Consider the following 22,324-nt stretch of genomic DNA (forward strand, 5'->3'; position numbering starts at 1 on the left):
CGATGTAGTCTGCATATAAGTTAAATAAGCAGGGTGACATTATACAGCCTTGACTTATTCCTTTTCCTATTTGGAACCAGTCTGTTGTTCCATATCCAATTCTAACTGTTGCTTCTTGACATGCATACAGATTTCTCAGGAGGCAGGGCAGGTGGTCTGGTATTCCCATCTTGTTAAGAATTTCCCACAGTTTGCTGTGATCCACACAGTCAAAGGCTTTGGCGTAGTCAATAAAGCAGAAATAGATGTTTTTCTGGAACTTTCTCACTTTTTCGATGATCCAACGGATATTGGCAATTTGGTCTCTGGTTCCTCTGCCTTTTCTAAATTCAGCTTGAACATCTGGAAGTTCACAGTTCACGTACTGTTGAAGTCTGGCTTGGAGAATTTTGAGCATTACTTTACTAGTGTGTGAGATGAGTGCAATTGTGTGGTAGTCTGAACATTCTTCGGCATTGCCTTTCTTTGGGGTTGGAATGAAAACTGACCTTTTCTAGTCCTATGGCCACTGCTGAGTTTTCCAAATTTGCTGGCATATTGAATGCAGCACTTTCACAGCATCATGTTTTAGGATTTGCAATAGCTCAACTGGAATTCCATTACCTCTAGTAGCTCCATTACCACATGACAGCTATCAATCAAGACTACAAAACTCGTGGCAGCCAGCTCTGTCTGAGGCAATTGGAAAACATTTCACTAAGGCTCTGAACTGGGTCTTGAAGTGTAAACAGGCATTTTCCAGGTGCCAGGAGATGAGGGTGTTTCACGATGAACAGCATAGGCAGGGGCTTGGGCATTTATGGGGCTTTGTCCATTGAGACATGGTGTGAATTTCAGCGTTTCTGTGTGGCAGGGGAGGGGAGAGAGAGAGAAATGAGGTCCTAAAAGGAGCTGGGAGTCTGATGTAAGGGAAGGACCCAGAGTGCTGTGCTCAGAAGTGCGGCTTTTATGCTCCAGATATTCTAGGGACAAACATTGATAAGTATGGGAATTATATGATTACTTCGTTCAGGTCTTCTCTGGTGCCAAAGAAGGTTAAGGGGATCCACATAAAGGTGCTCTGTCCACATTTAGAGTGAGTGTGATAAAGAGAGAGCAGCTGACTTCTGGGCAACCACACTGCAGAAGTAGCTGTAGTTTAATGTCAGGGCCTAAACGGAAAGCTGAGCTCTAGGGGCAGGTGACACTGCCTTGTTAGCTGCCAGGTCTTCCATGGGGCTCTTCCTTCCAGGCTCCATGCCACCAAATGCCTGGAGAGCTCTAGGCTTTGCATTCAAAGGTGGGGCAGGGGGTAGGGTATGTGTGGGGGAGACATTTCATTTCTCTTACTCTATGAATATAATGCAACCTCCCCAATCTTAGGCCACCACTATTTCCTTAATCATCTCATGGCAAAAAACACTTCCTATTAAAGAACTCCTAGAGATATTCTCAGAGAGATTTCATGTTGTTTAAAGTACAAAGGATAAAATGTTGGAAGCTGAAAGAACTATGGCATTTCTCCAAGGCACAAAAAAGACATTGGCTCCATATCCTAAATTATACGCTGAGAAGAAGGCAAATGTTGGTCGCTCAGTCGTGTCTAACTCTGTGGCCGGTGGACTATAGCCTGCCAGGCTCCTCTGTCCATGGAATTCTCCAGGCCAGAATACTGCAGTGGGTAGCCTTTCCCTTCTCCAGGAGATCTTCCCAACCCAGGGATCGAACCCAGGTCTCCCACATTGTAGGCAGATTCTAAGAAGGTAGGCACTAGTCAAACTACTCTCAATAAAATTTTTACAATGAAATAAGGCACTTTAATTCTTAATGTGTCTAATGTTTTAAATTATGGTGAACTAAATATTATTTCTACTATATTTTTCATGTCCTTATACCTTTATAACCCATAGTGAGAGTTAACATTTTGACAATAATTTTTTAAAGTCCTGGGTCCATCCCACTGCTTATTAAGACCCCTGTGTAAGACGTCAGCCCAGGCATTTCCATTGTCCTGTACGACTGTGCAAGGTGAGGACTTGAACACCCACCTGATGTAGTCCTCGTGGCTGGAGCTCTCACTGCAGATAAAAGCAACCTCGACCTCTTGACTGGAAAGAGCATCTTCCAGAGAAATTTGCGGCACCTCATCAATGCTCCCCAGCTCTCGTCTGTTTGAGAAGAACAGACAAATGGGACTCAAAGCAGGCAGAACATCGGCTGAGAATAAATGAGTGCCATCCTGCTCCCCAGCTCCCAACAATGTCCTGGTGATCAGTTTTTGGAAATGAAGAGAGCAATTTCTTCCATCTCATTTCCACGGCACTTCCAGCACAGAGTAAGAAACAGAGCCTCCAGCACAGAGTAAGAAATTGGGGAACTGGCATTGAGTGCTGATACCACCGCTAACAGCCTGTATGATGTGGGAGCCTTTGAATTTACGTCATCTCTAAAATAAAAAGAACGGATCTCCTGTTATCTCATAAGAAGTAATCTCTATGGTCACTGCCAGCTCCAAGTACTTGGCCAGACACTAGGACTGTCAAACCTAATCGAGATCCAAGACACTAACACCTCTGAGGGGCCCAGTGCTGCGTGGCTTTGAGCTCCTTCACGTACATCACGGCCTTGTGTCCATCAAGCAGAAGGCGGGCATCACTGCCTCCTTTATAGCCAAGCTGACAAAGCCCAGAGAGGCAGGGGCTCCACAGCTAACTGTAGTAGGGGCAGGACAGGAGCCTGAGCCTTCTGACTCCCACACAGTAAGAAGGACCCCTGCTTTAGAACAGCTGAGAGTGCTGGCTGCACACTGCCCTGGGACTGAGGCTGGGGCAGAGGAGCAATCCTCCAACCAAGGTTGTCACAAAGGAAACAGGGCAGCTGGCAGGAGGCTTGGGGGCAGCGCAGAGCCCCCTTGAGTGGCAGCAGCCAGCGGGCAGCTGGGGGAATTTGGCTGCTGAAGAACATTGTGGTAGGCTCTTTCCTGTGGGGGCCACCCCATTTGCACTGCTTGGTCTGACCAATGCCTCTTGCTTGCCTCCCTGTGCCTTCCCAGTAGGGAAGATGTGGTAAAGAGGAAAAGTTAAAATTTTACATAACCTCCTGCTCGTTCTGCCTCTGTAACTCAGCTTGCTCCTTGCAAAGTCTGGATCACATAGGTCACGTAGTCTCAGAAAGACTTACAACACTAGGAACTGGAGCTTATCTCACTCACCCTTGTCCTGCTGTTTGCAGTTGCCCAGCCCTGCAAACCTGCTTAATCATGCCTGTCCATGTAAAGGTCAAGCGTCCTCCTCCCCATCTTGACTGCTGTTCCCATGCTCACGAAACCCCTTAAACCACCCTATTAGCAGCTAGATTTGCCCACTATAGTCTGTCTATAAAACTCTGTAACCCCTTTATTCGGGGCTCAGGGCTTGTAGTGTTGACTCTTTCGGGCTCACCGGCATAATAAACCTGAGTTCTCCAATTCTCCAAGTGTGGTGCTTGGTTTCTCGATTACTGGATTCTGCAACAGTGGGGAATGAACTAAAGTCTTCAGCTTCTAGCAAGCTTGGTCTGGTAGAGGGAGGAAGAGACTACATAACTACAACACAAGAATAACAGGAGGTGGGGTCTTCCCTGGTGGGTCAGTGGCTAAAACTCTGTGCTTCCAATGCAGGAGTCACGGGTTTGATGCCTGGTTGGGGAACTAAGATCCCACACACCATGCAGCATGGCCAAATAAAAATAACCAGAGGGATGCTGTGCCTAGGGTACAAGTGGGAGATTCCAGGAAGGCAAGGAACACCCAGTTCAGGGTTTCAGAAGAGGATTCCTGGGGAGGTAAGAGGTCTTAGCAGGTAGGTTGTGAGGAACAGATCATGTGGCGAGGGGACAGTGTGATAACAGCAGGGGGGTGGTAAAGCGAGGGGAAGGGAGGATGAGCTGGCCATCCTATGGGACCTGGGTAGGTGAGGCATAGCAGCAGCTAGCAGAGGAGGGCTGATGGGGAAGCAGAAGCCCCCCTTCAGCCCAGAGCCCTGGTTCGTGAGATCCCAAATGCAGGCAGGGCAGCAGGGGAGGAACAGTGCTGCTAATCACGGTATCAAGTCTCCCATCTGTGCTGCTCCCTTAGACTCCTCCTGCGAGGGGAAGACTGACCAAGGGCAGGTTGGTATCAAGTCTCCCATCTGTGCTGCTCCCTTAGACTCCTCCTGCGAGGGGAAGACTGACCAAGGGCAGGTTGGTATCAAGTCTCCCATCTGTGCTGCTCCCTTAGACTCCTCCTGCGAGGGGAAGACTGACCAAGGGCAGGTTGCCAGCACTTCTGGGTTGCCTCTGTGCCCTAAATTCACTTTAAGTCCTTAAGGAAGGGCTAGGTTTTGAGACAGGCAAACTGGAAGAAGGCAGGTCCCATAAACTAAAATACGAAAGAACTTCTACATGGACCGTCATGATGATTACTTAAGCTTGTCTAAGTATTGACATTTAGGTGATTTCTCTAAAGCACTAAAAAGCAGAGACCTGCCTGACTTGCTCTCTGCCCCAGTGCCTGGGCTCACACAGGGCCTACCTCAGGTTCACAATGACTGCTGGTAACTGATGTTCCACGGTGTGAGTTTTGTAAGTAGTGTGTGTGGAAGTGGTGGGGGTCAAGGAGGAGCTGAGGGTGAGTAAGGGAAGAAGAAACGCAGTTAAAGTTAGGTTTTGGCTGAGTTACAGGACATAAATGATAATCCTTGAAAGCAGGGTACAGAATTATCAAAGGGGAAATGAATACATGGTGTTTAAAAGCCGGGCTTTGGAATCGGATAGACGTGCACTGTTGTCCAGCTCTTCGATTTCTCCAGCTGTGAGACATCAGGCAAATTACTTAACCTCTCTGCAGTTCAGCTTCTGGATCTGTCAAGTAGGTTGATATTGGCATTGATGTCAAATAACTGGTCAGGCTTACAAAGCCCAGGGCCCTGGGAAGGCTGTCATAGTTAACTGATGGAACACACCTAAAGCTTCTTTCAGGCCAACCCACGTGCGTTCACTGTGCCCCTCCTGTCACCGTAGGCCCTGTGCTCACCCTCCCCGCCTCTGCCTTTGCGGTCCCCTACAGGATGACTCACTGCACATCCCAGTTGCAGGGCCAGCGCTCTTTAGTTCCCAGGCCCGTCTGAGATCTTGTGGGGCTGACCCTGCACAGTTCCCTGGAATGATCCCAGAGCTGGCTTGCTCTCTCTGGGGTCTGGAGAACCCTAATCCATTGCACCCAGCTCCCGGGGAATTACAGGGCACAAGGCAAAGCCACCTGGACACGAAGCCAATCAGGTTCAGGAACGCTGAGGAAGCGTGTGGATTCCGCAGGTCCCGCATCCGTACGGAGCCGGCTCTGCCGACGCCCACCACCACCACGCCAAACTTCCTCTCGGGCTGAAACACAGGGGATCGAGGTGGGGTTTAAAAATGGTTCAGGATCATACTTACAATGTTTAACTTGAGTATTTCTGTCCCTCCCTGCCGTGTATAGATGCTGAACTTGTTTGGCTTGAGTACAATATCAACTGAAAAGACCAAATATTTTTCATTCTGACAAAATTTAAAATCCAACAAACATTTATTAAAATCTAAAAGAACACCCCCTAAAATAAAACAGTCTGGGCAGATAGCATAGAACAGCAAAACAGACATGTGGGCAGGACCAGTCAGGGACCAGACAAGCAAGCCAGGAGCCAACACAGATCACAGAACCCACAGCAGGGGAAGGGGAATGAGACTCCCTGAAATGCAGGGTTGGAGAGAAGTCAGCTTCCCCACAATATTTCTGTGGCTGCTCTGACCTGTGTTATCCATGGAAAAGGCTCCTTGCACACTTGGCTCTCCACCCACTTCTACGGCCACCTCCCCCCTAATGAAAGACCTTCATCTTGAAGCTGTACCCAGCCCTAGTCTGGTACCTCTGTCCTCCCTAAATCTCCTCCAGTGGACGCGCAAATCTGATGCAGCGGAGAGTCATACAGAAGTGACAGTGCTCAGTGAGATTCGGGGGGACAGGGCACGTGGGCACACGGTCACCTTATTCAGACTCCTCACCACCGTGGCTTCCTGGGTTCCAACTAATGTCACTCTCAGCCTACTGTGACAGCTTACTCATTATTTGGGTACAATGCATATAGTATTAGAATGAAAAATCAACTCAAGTTTTTCAAGTTATATAGCAACTTACTATAATCCAAACTGATAAAAATTCTCTCTATATATAAACCTCAAACCCAGTTCTTCTTGGATGCCTCCGAGCACAGAAACTTGAATGTCCCCCTTAGGTTCCCCTTTCCTTCACCTTTGTCATCTGAGTGTGTCACCATTTCCTACAGAGTTTGCCCCCTTTCCTAATGATCTGATAAATCCCCTCCTGGTCTCACCCTCCCCAAGGGTGGTACCCCGGCCTGCCAGAGCAGATGCTTCAGATGAAAACTAAGTCCTTCCCCTGATTAAAGCTCTTCATTTTCCCAACTGTTACAGACTGAATGACTGTATCCCTCAAAAGGCATATTGGGATCCCTGTCCCCCAGTATGATGGTAGTAGGAGGTGGGGCCTCTGGGTAATCAGGGTGAGATGAAGTCATGCGGGAGGAGCCCCCACGAATGGGGTTGGTACTTTTGCAAGAGTCACAAGACAGCCTGACTCCTCTCCCTGCTCTCTGCTCACGTGAGAACATGAGGAGGAGTCAGCAGTCTGCAGCCCACAAAGGGGGCCCCCCATATCTCAGCGTGATCTCAGACTTCTAGACTCCGAACTTCAAGAGAATTTCTGTGGCACTGTACAGCAGCCCAAACCATGAGACAGTTTGTAAGAAAACAATTGAAGGGGGAAAAAAAATCCAAGTCCATGTTTTCTACCAAACACGAGTCCTTCCACAACCCAGCTCCAGCCTGCTTCTCCAGCACTGCCTTTCAGTCACCTCCACTTTATAACTTTATGCTTCCGACCTCCCAAGAACACACAGGACTGTTTGCTCCCTCCCAGTCTTTGCAAATCCTGTTCTCTTTGCTTGGAAGGAGCTTCTCCCTACCATCCACAGGGGGATGCCTTCAAAGCGTTCAAGACTTGGGCATCTTAAACCATATGAAGGCTTTCCTGATGGTATCAGTTAGATTTTTCTTTTTGCATATAATGAAGATCACCCATTTCGTGTACAGTTCTATGGGTTCTGACCAACACACACTTACATACCTACCACAATCAAGATACAGAACAGTTCTATCATCCCCTCCAAAATTACCCATACCCCTTTGCAGTCAACTGTTTCCCCTGGCAGGCAACCATCGACTTGTCTTGCCATCCCAGTAGTTTTGCCTTTTCTAGAATATCGTATAAGTGAAATCACAATATGCAGTCTTTTGGGTCTGGCTTCCACTTAAAACAATGCGTTTATACTGTTTTGCATTCTGTCACTGATGTCTGAGAGGTCCAGTGGTTCTGCATTCTTGCCAGCACCTGGTATCATCAGGTCTTCTCCTCTTTTCATTTTAGTCCTTATAATAGGTGTGTTGTGGTCTCTCATTGAGGTTTCTTATTTGCAGTTCCATAATGACTAATGTGGAGGAGGCAATGGCACCCCACTCCAGTACTCTTGCCTGGAAAATCCCATGGACGGAGGAGCCTGGTAGGCTGCAGTCCATGGGGTCCCTAAGAGTTGGATACGACTGAGCGACTTCACTTTCACTTTTCATTTTCATGCATTGGAGAAGGAAATGGCAACCCACTCCAATGTTCTTGCCTGGAGAATCCCAGGGACGGGGGAGCCTCATGGGCTGCTGTCTATGGGGTTGCACAGAGTTGGACACGACTGAAGTGACTTAGCAGCAGCAGCAGCAATGACTAACGATGATGAGCAGCACTGTTTCATGTGTTTATTCGCCATCTATAAATCTCCACTGGTGAGGTCTGATTATTCCACAGGCTGTATCAACTATCCACAACTAGGCAGGGGTATGCCAGGCCTGTCTTTAAATATACTGGGTGCTTAAACCCAGCTCACAGGTCACCTTCTCTGGAAGCCATCAAGCTTTTTTGTTTTGTTTTATTTGAATACACTATCCAATTGTCCTAATATCAAGTATTGAGAAAGACAAACCTTGTTCTATTGAAATGCCTTTGTACCTTGGTGGAAGCTGTCTTGATTACTATAGTTTTATGGTAAGTATGGAAGTCTATTACTGTGAATTCATTTTGTTTTTCAAAATTCTAGTTCTCCTCCCTTTACATACACATTTTAGAATCAATTACTAAATAAATAAAATGAAATAAAATAAAAATTCCTGCCAGAATTTTGAGTGGGATTATATTGAATTTATGGATAAGTTTGAGGGAAAAACCCCAACATCTTCAGTAAAGTAAATCTTCTAATCCGTGAATATGTCATATATTTACATTTATTTAGGTCCTTGATTTGTTTCATTCTGTCATTTTCAGTGGATAGATTCTGTACCCATTTTGTTAAATTTATACTTAAATTTTTATGATTTTTAGTGCTATTATAAATTTTATTTATAAATGAAATTATACTTTACCTTCCATTTCCAATTGCTCATTGTGCTTATATAGACGTACAACTGATTTCTGTATACTGACTTGGCATCTTGCAATCTTGCTGAACTCACTTATTACTTCTAGCAGCTTTTTTTGTAATTCTATTAAATTCTCCACATAGACCATAGAGTGAGATGTGACTAGAAATGATTTTATTTCCAATCTGTATGTGCTTTACTCATTTTTCTTGCCTGACTGCCCTGGGTGGGTATGATTTTGAACAGGAGCAGTAAGAAAGGACAATCTTGCTTAGCTTTTAATCTTTGGGGATAAAATTTGTTCTTTTACCATGAAGAATGATCTTGGCTATAGATTTTTTTGTAGATATCCTTTATCAGGATGTGGATATTTCCATTTATTCATATTTTGTTTACATTTTAAAACCATAAATGGTCTAACTTTGTCAAGTGCCTTTTCTGTGTCTATTGAGATGATCATATGATATTTTTCTTCTTAAAGTCCGTTGATACAATGACACCTTTCATTCCTAGGATAAACCTCACTTGGTCATAATGTATTATCCTTTACATATACTGTTGATTCTATTTGCCAAAATCTTATTTTAAATATTTGCATCTGTGTTCATGAGAGTTGTTCAGTTGCTAAGTCATGACTGAGATAACATTGTATCATTTCAAACATAAGAACCTTACAACAGTATACTTCCACTTCCTGTCTCCCTGACTTTGTACTGCTGTTGTTACATAACTTATAAACTGCTCAAGGTACCAGTCAGGATTCAGTAATGTGTTCTAAGCACAGAGTTTTAACATGGGGAGTCAGAGGTTTACATCACCATTGCAACCACTGGGGAGGTAAAGCCAGAGAAGCCATCACTGACCATCTCCTACTGCAATCAAGCAAGTGATTCTCAAGAGTTTGCCTGGAAGCCAAGACCTCAGGAAAGCATCTGCAGCCTGAAGCTTGGAAGAGCAACTGTGCCCTCTGAATAAGTTTCTTTCTTCAGCCTCCAAATCTCCCGGGAGCGCCTCTCACTGGCCAAGTTCACACGTGAAATGGAACTTTGGGAAATGTAGTTCTAAGCTTGTGGCCACAATGCCCAACTGACAACAGGCCGTTTGGCCCAGTTAGTGCCTCTGGGTTACAAGTCTAGCTATTAATTTTTATTTTTGACAGTCTCATACACAAAAAAGAAGAAAGACAGTCTTTAGAGTAATCTGTACTGAGCAGCCAAAATACACGTCTGATCAAATATTTGCTGCTTCTTTCGTTCAGAAAAGGAAACAAGCAATTTCCTTATGAGACTGATCAAATATTTGTTTCTTCTTTCACACGGAAAAGGAAACAAGCAATCTCCTTATGAGGCTGAATATTTATGGTATTCCTAAGATTAACTACTAAATTACAGATTTAGTAGATTAAGTAGTTTAGTAGATTAAGATTAACTACTAAATTAACTACTAAATTACATTACAGAAAATAACGAGGATCATAGGTTTCTGTTAGCTTTAAAAGAGGCATGAGGTTAAGAAACAGCTTCCTTATCTGTAAGAAGCCAAGTCACTTTTTCCATTTTAATAATTAATGATACACACACACTTGTAAACCTGGCTTGGGTAGTGTCTGACTGAAAGTGCTTTCAAATTTCATTTAGACAACATTTCCTTGCAAAACTGATACCAAGGGACAAGATATGGGTGAAAATGCTGACATATTAACAACTGAGTTCCTCGTTGGGAAAGAACTTCATCTTTGAGAAAAATGACTTTCCTAGACCATTTCACCTGTGTCTGTTCATGTTACATGAGGCATCAAGGCATGTTCTGAAAGGAAACTGCAAATCAAAGAGATGAAGGCTTCTGGTTTCCCACTTTACACGTAAGGAGCTTGCTCTGCTCTCCAAGCTGCTGCTCTACCTGGACAAATAAACAGCTAACCAGACTGAAAAACTAACTAAAATGAACTCCTCTAGGATCCTTAAGAGAGGTGAGAACATGAGGCAAACTGCTGCCCCCACGACTGGAGAAACTGAGGGACTAACGCAGAGAATAACTTGGTGGAGCAGAGACTCAAGAGTGGAAACCACAGCAGGAAGCCGTAGGAAAGCCTGAACTGTAACAGATGAGTGACTGGGGGCTCAGTGCGGACAACTCTGAGACCTAGAAACTCCAGAGAGACCCAGTCGCAGGAAGACCCTCTCAGTTTTGTGACATTTACCTCCAGGAGCTTGACCAGGTTCTCACAGTAAATACTGGACATGTTTCCTCTCATATTTCCAACAAGACTGGGTAAAAGCATCACTCTTGAAATCACCAGTGCTTTGTATTTCCTAAGGAGACTGCCCTTACAGGAAACTAGTTAACCAGTCCCTAACCTGCTGGGGTATTATTAGACCCTAACTGACTGCAGGGTAGGAAAAAACAGTTGACCCTTGAACAACATGGGTTTGAACAGTGCTTATATGTGGATTTTTTTCCATTTTAAATTATCACTGTACTAGACAATCGTGGCTGGTTGAATCTGTGGATGCAGAATTGTGGATAGGAATTGTGTGTATGGAGGGCAGACTATGGGTTATAGGCAGATTTTCAACTATACAGACAGTCAGCACCTCTAAGCATGGTACTGTTCAAGGGTCAACTGTACAAAACTCCAGGCTACTCTAGAATTCCATTTGGGAGAAAGGAAACACCCAACTCTGGCCCACTCTAGCCATACTCCCCCACCTAAGAGAGGCAGAAAAATAAACTGAAAAATACTTCTGTGGTTCATAGTGTAGAGCCATAGGCTCACCAGAAGACTGAGACTTGATCATGGGACTGTAGAATGTGTCCCCTCCCCCTACACCTCCCCACCATTTAAAGCAGTTTCTTTTATATGATACATCATGTCTGGAGATCAAGAAAAAACAACAAGCCATAACAAGACAAAAACACAATCTGAAGAAAGAGAGAAGCATCAAAACCAGCATAACAGGAGTGTTGAAATTACTGAGACTGGGAATTTAAAACAACTATGATTACTATCCGAGAAGGCAATGGCACCCCACTCCAGTACTTTTGCCTGGAAAATCCCATGGATGGAGGAGCCTGGTAGGCTGCAGTCCATGGGGTTGCGAAGAGTCGGACACGACTGAGCGACTTCACTTTCAATTTTCACTTTCATGCATTGGAGAAGGAAATGGCAACCCACTCCAGTGTTCTTGCCTGGAGAAGGACAGGGGAGTCTGGTGGGCTGCCGTCTATGGGGTCGCACAGAGTTGGACACGACTGAAGTGACTTAGCAGCAGCATGATTACTATGATAAGGATCTAATGGATAAAGTAGAAAACATCTAAGAACAGATGGGCAATGTAAGAAATTGAGAGACATCCTGAGACAGAATAAAAAAGAAATGCTAGAGATCAAACACAATGTAACAGAAATGAAGAATGCCTTTTATGGTTTACTAGTAGACTAGACACGGCACTGGAAAGAATCCCTAAAACTGAGGATATCTCAATAGTAACCCCCGAAAACTTGAAAAGCAAAGAGAACAGAGACTGAAAAAAGGAAGAGAATATCCAAGGACTGTGGGTCACTACAAATGGTGTAACACACATGTAATGAGAACACCGGAAAGAGAAGGAAGAGAGAAAAGAACACAAGATATATTTGAAATAATAATAAATAAGAATTTCCCTAAACTAACGTCAGACACCAAACCACAGATCTAGGAAGTTCAGAGAATGCCAAACAGGATAAATGCCCTGTCCCCAAAAAATGATGTTTAGGCATATCATTTTCAGATTACAGAAAAGCAAAGATAAAGAAAAAAAAAATCCTGAAAGAAGCCAGAGAGAAAAAAACCTTACCTACAGAACAAAGATAAAAATTATATCCAACTTCTCCTCAACAACCATACAAGAAAGGAGAGTGGAATGAAATATTTCATGTGTCAAGAGGAAAAAACTTACCAACCTAGAATTCTGTACCCTGTGAAGTTATCCTTCCAAAGTGAAGGAGAAATAAAGACTTTCTCAGACAAACAAAAATTTGAGGGAATTTGTAGTAGACCTAGCTTGCAAGAAATATTAAAAGAATTTCTTTAGAGAGAAGAAAAATATTACAGGTGAGAAACTCAGATCTACCTAAAGAAAGGAAGACGGATTAAGTGAAAGTAAAATACAAACTTTATTTTTCTTATTCTTAGTTGATCTAAATAAAATAATAACAGCAACAAAGTATTGAATTATGTATGCTGATGTATATATTTATGTTTATGTAAATGCATATACGTAAGTGAAATGAATGACAGCACTGATCCACAGGACAAGAAGAAGGAATGGGATTATTGTTATTTTACAGTATTCACACTACCTGTGAGGTGGTACAGGTATTATTTGAAAGTGGATTTGAATTAGTTGTAAATGTATATTGCACGCTCTGGCACAACCAATAAAAAAGTTTAAAAAACGAAGTATAATCAATATGCTAAGAAAAAAGAGAATAGGAACTATATAAAATACTCAGTTTACATCATAAAAAGCAGAAGAAGAGTGGAAGGCAAAAATAGGACCAAAGAACAAAGTCAATGAATAGAGTGAAGTCGCTCAGTCGTGTCCGACTCTTTGCGACCCCGTGGACTGTAGCCTACTAGCTCCTCTGTCCATGGGATTTTCCAGGCAAGAATACTGGAGTGGGTTGCCAACAATAACAAATATTAATCCACCTATATCAGTAATCACTTTGAATGTTAATGGTCTAAATGCATCAATTAAAAGATAAAGATTGTTGGAGTGGACCAAAAATCAAGACTCAACTCTATGTTGCCTACAAGAAAACACTTTAAATATAAAGACACATATGGATTAAAAGTAAATGGATGGAGACAAATATATCATGCTAACACTATAAACAAAAGACAGCAGGAGTAGTTATGTTAATTGCAAGAAGGGCATTACATAACAAGATCCAACACGTGTGCACCTAACAAAAGGGCACCAACTACATTAGGTGAAATCTGATAGAACAACCGCGAAGAGAAGCAGATGAATCCAAAATCAGCTGCATCACACTCCAACACCCCTCTAACAGAAATGGACAGATCGAAAAGGCAGAAAAATCAGGAAGGACACATTCGCACTCAGCACTACCAATCAACTGGACAAAACTGGCATCTGTAGTCTGCTTCACCCAACAGCAGCAGGATGCATTCTTCTCAAGCATACACGAAACATTCACCAAGACAGACGGGTTATAAAATACACCTCCACAAGTTTCAAAACACAGAAATCATACAATGTTTAATCTGAGACCACAATGGAATTAAACTAGAAATCAGTAACAGAACGATAACTGAAAAATCTCCAAATATAAGGAGACTAAACCTTGGGCTCAGTTGGTAAAGAATCTGTCTGCAATGCAGGAGACCTGGGTTCGATCCCTGGGTTGGGAAGATCCTCTGGAGAAGGAAAAGGCTACCCACTCCAGTATTCTGGTGTGGAGAATTCCATAGACTATATAGGGGTCACAAAGAGTGGGACAATGCTAAAAAAAAAAAAAGTCAAAGAGATGGCTAAACTCCTCTGCAATTTAGTAGCTAAAACTTTCAGGGTGAGAACCTGCAGAAAGCAGAGGAAATGGGAGGAAAGAGTAGAAAGGGGAACGTGCATGTAGATTATCAGGAGGCTGAAGTATGCAGAGAAAGGAGATGGTGAGATATGCCCAGCGGAGGGGTGGGCAACAGGTTTCTAGAATGTCTAAAATTCCATTTCAGTTGTCTTGCTGTGCCCTGCTGTCTTGAATTTTTGATAAAATGCACTATATATTCAGCCCTGCACTGCTGCTGCTGCTGCTAAGTCGCTTCAGTTGTGTCCAACTCTGTGCTACCCCACAGACGGCAGCCTACCAGGCTCCCCCTTCCCTGGGATTCTCCAGGCAAGAACACTGGAGTAGGTTGCCATTTATTCAGCCCTGTAGAGGTGCCGTTTTAAGGAACAAAGGAACAAGAATAGTTTCAAGATGCAGAAAAGAGACAGACAGGACAGCAAAGTGACTCAAAAACTAATTGGGGACCAACTTATCGTCACAAAGTGAGCCAGCTCTCCCTGTCTTGGATGCAGAGAAGCTAAGTGTTTGGAGCTCGAGATTAGATGATGGGATTCCGAAATTAAGAACACATACTCTGCCAACTCAGAAAAAAAAATTCTGTTTTGAGATAAGGAGGGTAGGAGAAAATGTAAAATTACTGTAGAACTTCAAAGTGGAAGGTATGAGGGCAAGTGCCAGGTTCCCACTCCAGGAGGAGGTATGATGATTGTAAACAGTCAGGAAGGACAACCCAATGTTTTTCACTCATTTACAAGAATCAGTAAGTTTGACCATACATTGGCTGGCATAGGAAAACAGGCATGTTCATATGTTGCTGGAGGGTGAGGAGAACAGGCAACCTTTGTGGAGAACAGCTTGGAAACATTTAACATGCAAATACTCTTTGTTGGGCATGGGGGGAATTTATTTTCAAAACACATACATAAGTGAAATGACTCAGGTTTATTGCAGCCTTGCTTGTAACAGCAAAAGACTGAATATAAAGTATATGTTATCAATAGCAGGCTGGTTAGATAATTATGGTATACTTTGAAAATGGAATGCTACATAGCTATTAAAAAAAAAGAACAAGAAAGTTTTTTATGTACTGGAAGGGACTGATCTCCAAGATACATTGTTGGGTGAGAAAAGCAAAATACAGACCAGTGTAAGATATGTGCTCTAGTGTATGTTTAAAAAAAAAAAAAAAGGAGGGCGGGGCAATGGCTGAAGGAAAAACAATACTTATATATGTTTTGAATCTCTCTGGAAGGACAGGAAAGAAACCAGTAAGGGTAGTTGCTTTGGACCATGAGAATAGAGTAGCTGGGAGAGAAGAGGACTTCTCAGGATAAAGTTTTTGTGTGTGTGAAATTCTTTAAAATTTTGAATCATGTGAATGTATGTTATCCAAAATACAAACACTTAAGATAGATATGAAAATCCAAGGAATGCTCTGAGTAGATGAGAACTCTACAATTTGTACAGAGTTGGGCTTACACCCTGCTCCCTTCCATAGAGCTGGGTGTCCTCTGCTGTCTGCCCTCCAGGACACTCTGCCCCTGGTGGTGCCCACTGCCCCCAAATCAGCCGACACTCCACAACTCCAGGCTGTGTCTGCTCTCCCCACTCACCCTTCCAGTTCAGCTGTAATCTGGGTTTCACTACCAAACCTCTCTGCCTCATTACAGGTCATCTTAGATCTTAGCCAAATTCAAGGGCTTTCCCTAGGTGGCATTCTCCTGGACCTCACTCCTGTTTGATACTTGAGGGGACCTTCTTAAAATTCACTCCTTCCTTGTCTTCCCTCACCTCACAGCGAGATTTCCTTTTCACTCGTCACCGCTTTCCCTCTTCATCCTGTACCCTAGTGGTGCACGTTTCCCCATGCTCAATCCTGTCCCCCTGATCTCTCCTCCCCGTATTCCCCAAGTAGGGGAGGGGTGCCTCTCATTCTTAAGGTTTCCAAGACCACCGTTGTGCTGAAGGTTCCAACATTGTGCACAATGAGCTGTCCTCTCCTCCAAGCTCTAGACCCAGGAAGGAATGCCAACTGGGCATTTCCACCTGGCCGTCCCACCCTGACCTAGATCCTCATGTTCTGTGCTAGACTCCAACCACCAGCCTCACTTGACCACTGTGGTCTGAACTTCCGGGAAAAGGCCAGGGGCTCTGCAAATTCTATCAGGCACCCAGCATGACGTGCTGGAAATCCTGGGAGTCTTTGCTGCCTCGGACAAATCCTCTGAAACCAAAGGTCTGACTGCAGCTGACAGCCTACTCCTCCCTCCCTGCTCCAGCCAGCCTCAAGTCACTGCAGGTTTCTCTTCCTCTGCATTTTCACTAATCTTTCACGCAAGCTCTGGATTGCTGTACATGATGACTAGACAGTCTATGAGTCATCCCATCACTGAGTCAACTGCCACTCAGTGAAAACACATGGTATTTGAGGCACCAGGTCAGATGCTGTGGGGATGCTAAGATGAAGGAGGCACACGGACAGCTCTACCCAAGTCAGAGAATGGAAGGTCACAAAAGAAGTGATCATTAAAGGGCCATGGAAATTCACACAAGGGAGGTATCACTTCCAGAGAGAGAGAGAGAGCTCTGAGATGTTTTTACCAGAGCAGTGAGGACCAGGTCAGGCTGCCCAGGGATCAGACAGGAAATGGAAGTGAGAAGGGGGTCACAGAAGGTAGTTACAGGGTGTTTAAGGCAGAAGAGGAGGCAGACTAGTTAGAGGGGGTCCCACGGTCTGGGAATATTTTTAAAAGGTTAAGAGAGAAAAGCCACCAAAGAAGGAAAGTCGAAATTACAGAACAGAAGGGGTAGTTGACGATTAACAGAACTATTACTGAGCCAGGCTCCGTGAGCTTAATATGAGTGCAAAGTTTCTACTCTTTTTGCACAATTTCCAAGACCATGAGAATTAGAGCGAGTCATGGGGTCTTAGGATAAGAGGGCAGAGGCACCAGAAAATGGTTAACAGAGGTCAACCCTGGGGTAGGGGAGGCTGGGGTGATTAGGTAGTGAGGACACTCACTTTTGACTATTTAACATTTTGTAGCTTTTGAGTTTTGTTCTAGGTCTGTGTATGAACACTACTACAAAAATGAATTTTTTTAAAAAAACTTGCTTTTTGTTTTATACATATATACATTCTCTTTTCTATTATGGTTTATCACCAGAGATTGGATATAGTTCTCAGTGCTATACATTAGGACCTTGTTGTTTATCCATTCTAAATGTAATAGTTTGCATCAACCAACCCCAAACTCCCAGTCCATCTCTCCCTCCCCACTTCCCCCTTGGCAACCAGAAGTATGCTCTCTATGTCAATGAGTCTCTTTCTGTTTTGTAGATAGGCTCATTTGTGCCATATTTTAGATTCCACAAGTGATACAGTGTGTCTTTCTCTTTCTGATTTACTTCACTTCAGTATGATAATCTTTGGTTGTGTCTGTGTTGCTGCAAACGGCATTATTTCCTTCTTCTTGCGGCTGAGTAGTGTTCCATCATATGCATGCACCACATCTTCTTTCTCCATTCATCTGTTGATGGACATTTAGGGTGTTTCCGTATTGTGACTATTGTGAATAGTACTGCTATGAACATAGAGGTACGTGTTTCTTTTAGAATTATATTAAAAAACTACTTTTTAAAGATGAATTTCAGTATAATGCTAGGAAAAGACTACAGCAGGTTGAGCATGTCAACAACCCTCCCTCTGAAGGGGATGGATGAGAAAACAGGATTACAGCAGCTTGAGAAGACCTCAGGTGTTGTTTCGTTCTGAAAAAGTAAAAACTAAAGCAGTTGGAAATGCTGATGGGAAAGAACCAGTAGAAACAAGTTGAACAATGCAGCCGCTCAAAGAGGAATTCAGAGAGGTGGTACAGAATCTGAACAGGCAGCAGAGTCTTCAGTTCTGAGTGTGGACAGTGTTGCTTGTCACGCCAGTAAACAAAGGATGTTGAGGCTACCACGCCAGCAGCTTCTGCAGCTACCCGCAACGGTGCACCCTCAGGGGACTTGAGATGGGAAGGAGTAGGGTACCGGTCTGGGGTAGCTAAGGTGCATATCAAAAGAATGATTTCAATAAGCCTAGACTCTTGCATCTTCTCATACACACAAAAGTGATAAATTCACTAATTTGAGATAGTTGTTTTCCTTTAATTAACAGTAATCTTTTGATTACCTTCCAACTACCCGTTTTTTTGTTTTTTTGTGTTTGTTTGCAAAAACTTCTATATATCCTTGGCACGTCCCTTACCTCTTTAGAGCAGTCCCTCAGAGCTATAAGAGAGGCCGTAGCCCAGGCTTAAGTTCTCAGTAAGTCTGCCCATAACACGTAATTCTCAACTTTGCATTTTTTTCAGTCGACTCACATTCACAAGAAATGTCTGGGATGGGATGCAGTGGGTCCTTTCCTGAAGTCCACTCCCCTTCCTTCTTCCCAGATCCAGCTCTGGGGTACAGGAGAAGATGCTCTAGCTGAGAAAATCCTGGTTCCTCTGACACAGTAATTGGTCCAGGAATGGGCATGGGACCCAGATCTGGCCAGTGAGGCCTAAAAAGGCACTTGGTGGAACTTCAAGAAAGGAGGCTCCCACTCTTCTGGGAGAGCTGCAGGAATCCATCTCTTTCTCCCACTCAGAGTGAATGAGGATGCATGTAGCCCCAACCGCTGCTGGCAGCCATTCCTATCACCATGAGGGCCACTATCTCCCAGATGAAGCCAACACTTAGATGAGAGCAAAGAGATGAAAAGATCCTAGATCTTTGATGAGATGGCTGAGCCACTGGATCAGCCCCGCCCTGGAGCCTGCCCTCCATCTGGACTTCTAGGACAAAAACCACATTAAATTGGGATTTTCTGTACTTGCAGTCTGGAGCTTTCTCACTGATAAAAATCCCTTCCTCTAGGAAAAAAAACAAGACAAATGGGGAGGCAGAAATTGAGAGAGATGATGTCTGATGGTTGCAAATTTTCTCCACAAAGTAAAAGGTGATCAGAAGCTAAGAGTGAGGAAGCAGCTGGGAGGAGTGAGGAAGACTGGACCTGGCTATTCAGGGCAGAGGGAGAGAGAGCTGTCTGGGGGCCAAGGAGAGGGTCTGGTGGGCATGCTGAGTACCCAGATGAGGGTTTTGAGAAGTTTGTCAGCTGCAAATAGCATGAAACTATGCCACTCACCGAAGACCACCCTCCTCTGGGCATGGCCTCTGGGCTGGCCATGCAGGATCAGGAGGACAAGGGGAAAGGAGCTGGGGCATGAGCACAGCAGTAGTGGAGGAGAGGACCCCAGCGTCTAGCTGGACCTGAAGGCAGTGAAAGCAGAAAGGGCTGATTGGTCAGGAAAAAACAAAGGTGCAAAGACACAAGGCACCTCACTGGACTGAAGAACAAGTTCAGTGGAAGTGAGAATACAAGGAGGTAATGCAGAGGGAGGTCCTTCTAAGCAGAGTTAATTGTCCCCAGAATAACACTAGGGCCCAGTGGCTGCCATGCTCCATTGTAGCCCACTCCACCCCAGCCCATGAGTGTTGTTTCAGGATTAACTGAGGTAGATAAATTCTAATCTAACTGAAGCTGGACAGACATAGATAAGAGCTCAGAAGGGCCTATTTCTTCCCATATCACCCAGAGCCACGTGCATGGCAGGATGCAGGGGACATGTTTTCAAGTTTGTGCTGATGTTTCCGAAAGCTCTGGAGGGAAAGACGCTCTGTGAAGAAGAAATGAGGCATGCTGCAAGAAAAGCATCTTTAAATCGGTCCTCTTAGAGAACTCACCTCTGTGTTCATCTTGGTCTCTTTCTGTAGAAGCTGTGAAAACAAAAGCAGAGGTTCAGGACCTTGGTGGCACTCGCCCCCAACTCTGCGCAGACACTCTCCTTGATCACCACCCCTTCTCCCCCACTTCCTGTCCAGTTGTCTCCATCTCCCTTAAATGCCTTCAAAACCTTGCCCACCAGTGAGGGGACCCAGGTGTCTGTTCTGAGACAGGTACTCGCTGGCCCCCCTGGGACATCATACCAGTACTGTTTCTCTAAAGGATACTGCCAACCTCTAAGGTTTTCTCCTATATTGGAAGGGATGCCTCTGTGTGCTTAAAACAATGATGCATTTCCCAAAGTTGGGGCTTGGAGAGGCTTCCTGTCTACCCTTCTTTTATGGGGACAAACAAGGCAGTAAGAAATATATACCTTCTTTTTTCCCTCCTCGCTGAGTTTCCCAGGGACTTAAATATGTTAAAAAATCAGGACGCATGCATATACACTACTATGTATAAGATAGGTAACTACTAAGGGCCTACTGTATAGCACAGGAAACGCTATACTCAATATTCTGTAGTGACTTATATGAGAAAAGAATCTAAAAAAGAGTGGATATATGTGTATATACATTAACTGATTCACTTTGCTGTACACCTGCAACTAATACAATATTGTAAATGAACTATACTCCAATAAAAGTTAAAAAAAAAAAAAGTTCAGTGGGCTACTCTGAAGCCTTGGCATTAAGGAGGAGGGAGAAGGGAGGAGACAGGGGAGCAAGAGTCACAAGGAATAAGGAAAGAAAAAGATGAGGGGAAACGAGAGAGAAGGGAAAGAAATAAGGAACTTGTACAGAATAGTGGGGTTCTAAAGTTTGGGGGTTCCAAACTTTAATGGACTCCTGGGGCTGCCTGTTGGAAATGCGCTTTTCTGGGTTGCAACCCCAGAGCTTCTACAAGGGAGGGAGGCTAAGAGTGTGCATTTTCAACAGGCATCTAGGAGACCGTGCTCAGACGGTCAGAGAAGCACTCTTGGAGAATCACTAGAATTGAGAGCAGAATGGATGGGTCCCTAAGAGTGAACTTTCTCATTCATTTTCAGAGCAGTTAGAATTTTCACTTGATTTTAACTAGGATGGTGAGTGAGGGTGGGGGGACAGAAGTGATGGAGAAGGGACTAAGGAAGCCTCTCCAGCCCTTCCATCTGGGGTGAGGGGTTGTCCGGGATGCCAACAAAAAGGATGCTCCTGAGGAGCCGAGAAGGGGAAGGAGAGCCCTCCAGGGCCTCCAGAAAGGGAGGCTGAGGTAGCCCCTGTCCTTGGACCAGTCCTGCATTTGATTTTATTCTCTTTCAGAATACAAAAGGGTTACGCGTAGTGAAACGAACTGACTAGCAACAGCAAAAATAATACCCATCTTTAAAAGCCTTGACTCCTGGCAATCTTCAGCCTTCAACACCCCAGGCTATGTGTTGAAAATAACTGGTTTTCAGTAATTCCCTTCTGAAAATAACAGGTTTTCAGTAATTCCCTTCCCTCCTCCCTTCCTGTTCCTCCTTCCTGCTTTTGACAGTGGGTCTCATGACCCACGCTGGTCAGTACACATGTTGTCTCTCCTCTGGCCATATGGAAGCTTTTCAAGTTTCCTGGAAAATCTGAACAGAAGAACTTGTTAGAAATCAGACCCTAAAAAGCAGAGAGTGAGTGATAAAGAGGGTGAGCTTTCTTCTCAGGTCCTCGGGAGTCAGTATGGGCGTGATGTCTTCTTGTTCATAAAATACCTCCAAAGAATAACCAAGACACTGATGGCAAAGCCAGAAGAAGCCAGAACCAAGTCAAGGATGTGTGCTGGGCAATGGTCTAGACTACAGGGGCTCCCGGAGGAGCCTGCCCCTCACAGATTCCTCTCTATCACTCTATGGTAAGTTACTTATATGGTTGAGAATGTTAGTGTGAGTGTCCCTTGGGGCTTACATGTGGGTGTGGAAGTCAGATAACAAACATGAGGAGGTGGATAACAGTTGTGAGAGGACTGGGTCAGCTACTTTATCTACATGAACCTAATCTTTGAAAACTGACAAAAAGGCTAATAATATCAACTCCACGTTACATACGAGGGACCTGAAGTTCAGGGTAGGTTAAAGCACTTGGCCTCACAGTCATTGTGTTGTGGTTCTGAGCTGTAACTTTCAGCTTCCTGGCTCTGGAGCCAAACCCAGAATGCTCCAGAGGCCTTTCCAGGGCTGTCTGACACTCAGCCAGAGAGCTGCTATAATAAACAGGAGATATAGGGTTTGATCTGGCTTCAGTCAAGGACTGTTCAAGTGACCCTGGTCAAACAGGTTCCCCATTTGTAGGCTGAACGGCTGGACTTCATCTCTAACATCTCTTCTAGTTCTATAATGCTCACTGATTCCCAAAATAGGAAAATCTGGTGACTCCTCAAACAGTGCTCAACCTCAGTTGTGAGATGACTTTA

The 22,324-nt window shown here is 44.3% G+C and overlaps 1 protein-coding gene across 1 annotated transcript in view; it reads right to left on the reverse strand.

Annotated features, from left to right (window-relative positions):
* Positions 1–22,324, reverse strand: part of BLVRA (biliverdin reductase A) — a 50,271-nt gene that overhangs the window by 13,954 nt on the left and 13,993 nt on the right. The window contains exons 2-4 of the mRNA XM_019958961.2: positions 19,864–19,896; positions 5,258–5,379; positions 2,028–2,147 (exon numbers count right to left, since the gene is read on the reverse strand). Coding sequence (XP_019814520.2) covers positions 2,028–2,147; positions 5,258–5,379; positions 19,864–19,875 — 254 coding nt within the window. The 5' untranslated portion in view covers positions 19,876–19,896. The remainder of the gene's footprint in view (positions 1–2,027; positions 2,148–5,257; positions 5,380–19,863; positions 19,897–22,324) is intronic.

This window comes from Bos indicus, chromosome 4 (assembly GCF_029378745.1).
Source record: "Bos indicus isolate NIAB-ARS_2022 breed Sahiwal x Tharparkar chromosome 4, NIAB-ARS_B.indTharparkar_mat_pri_1.0, whole genome shotgun sequence".
Taxonomy (NCBI): domain Eukaryota; kingdom Metazoa; phylum Chordata; class Mammalia; order Artiodactyla; family Bovidae; genus Bos; species Bos indicus.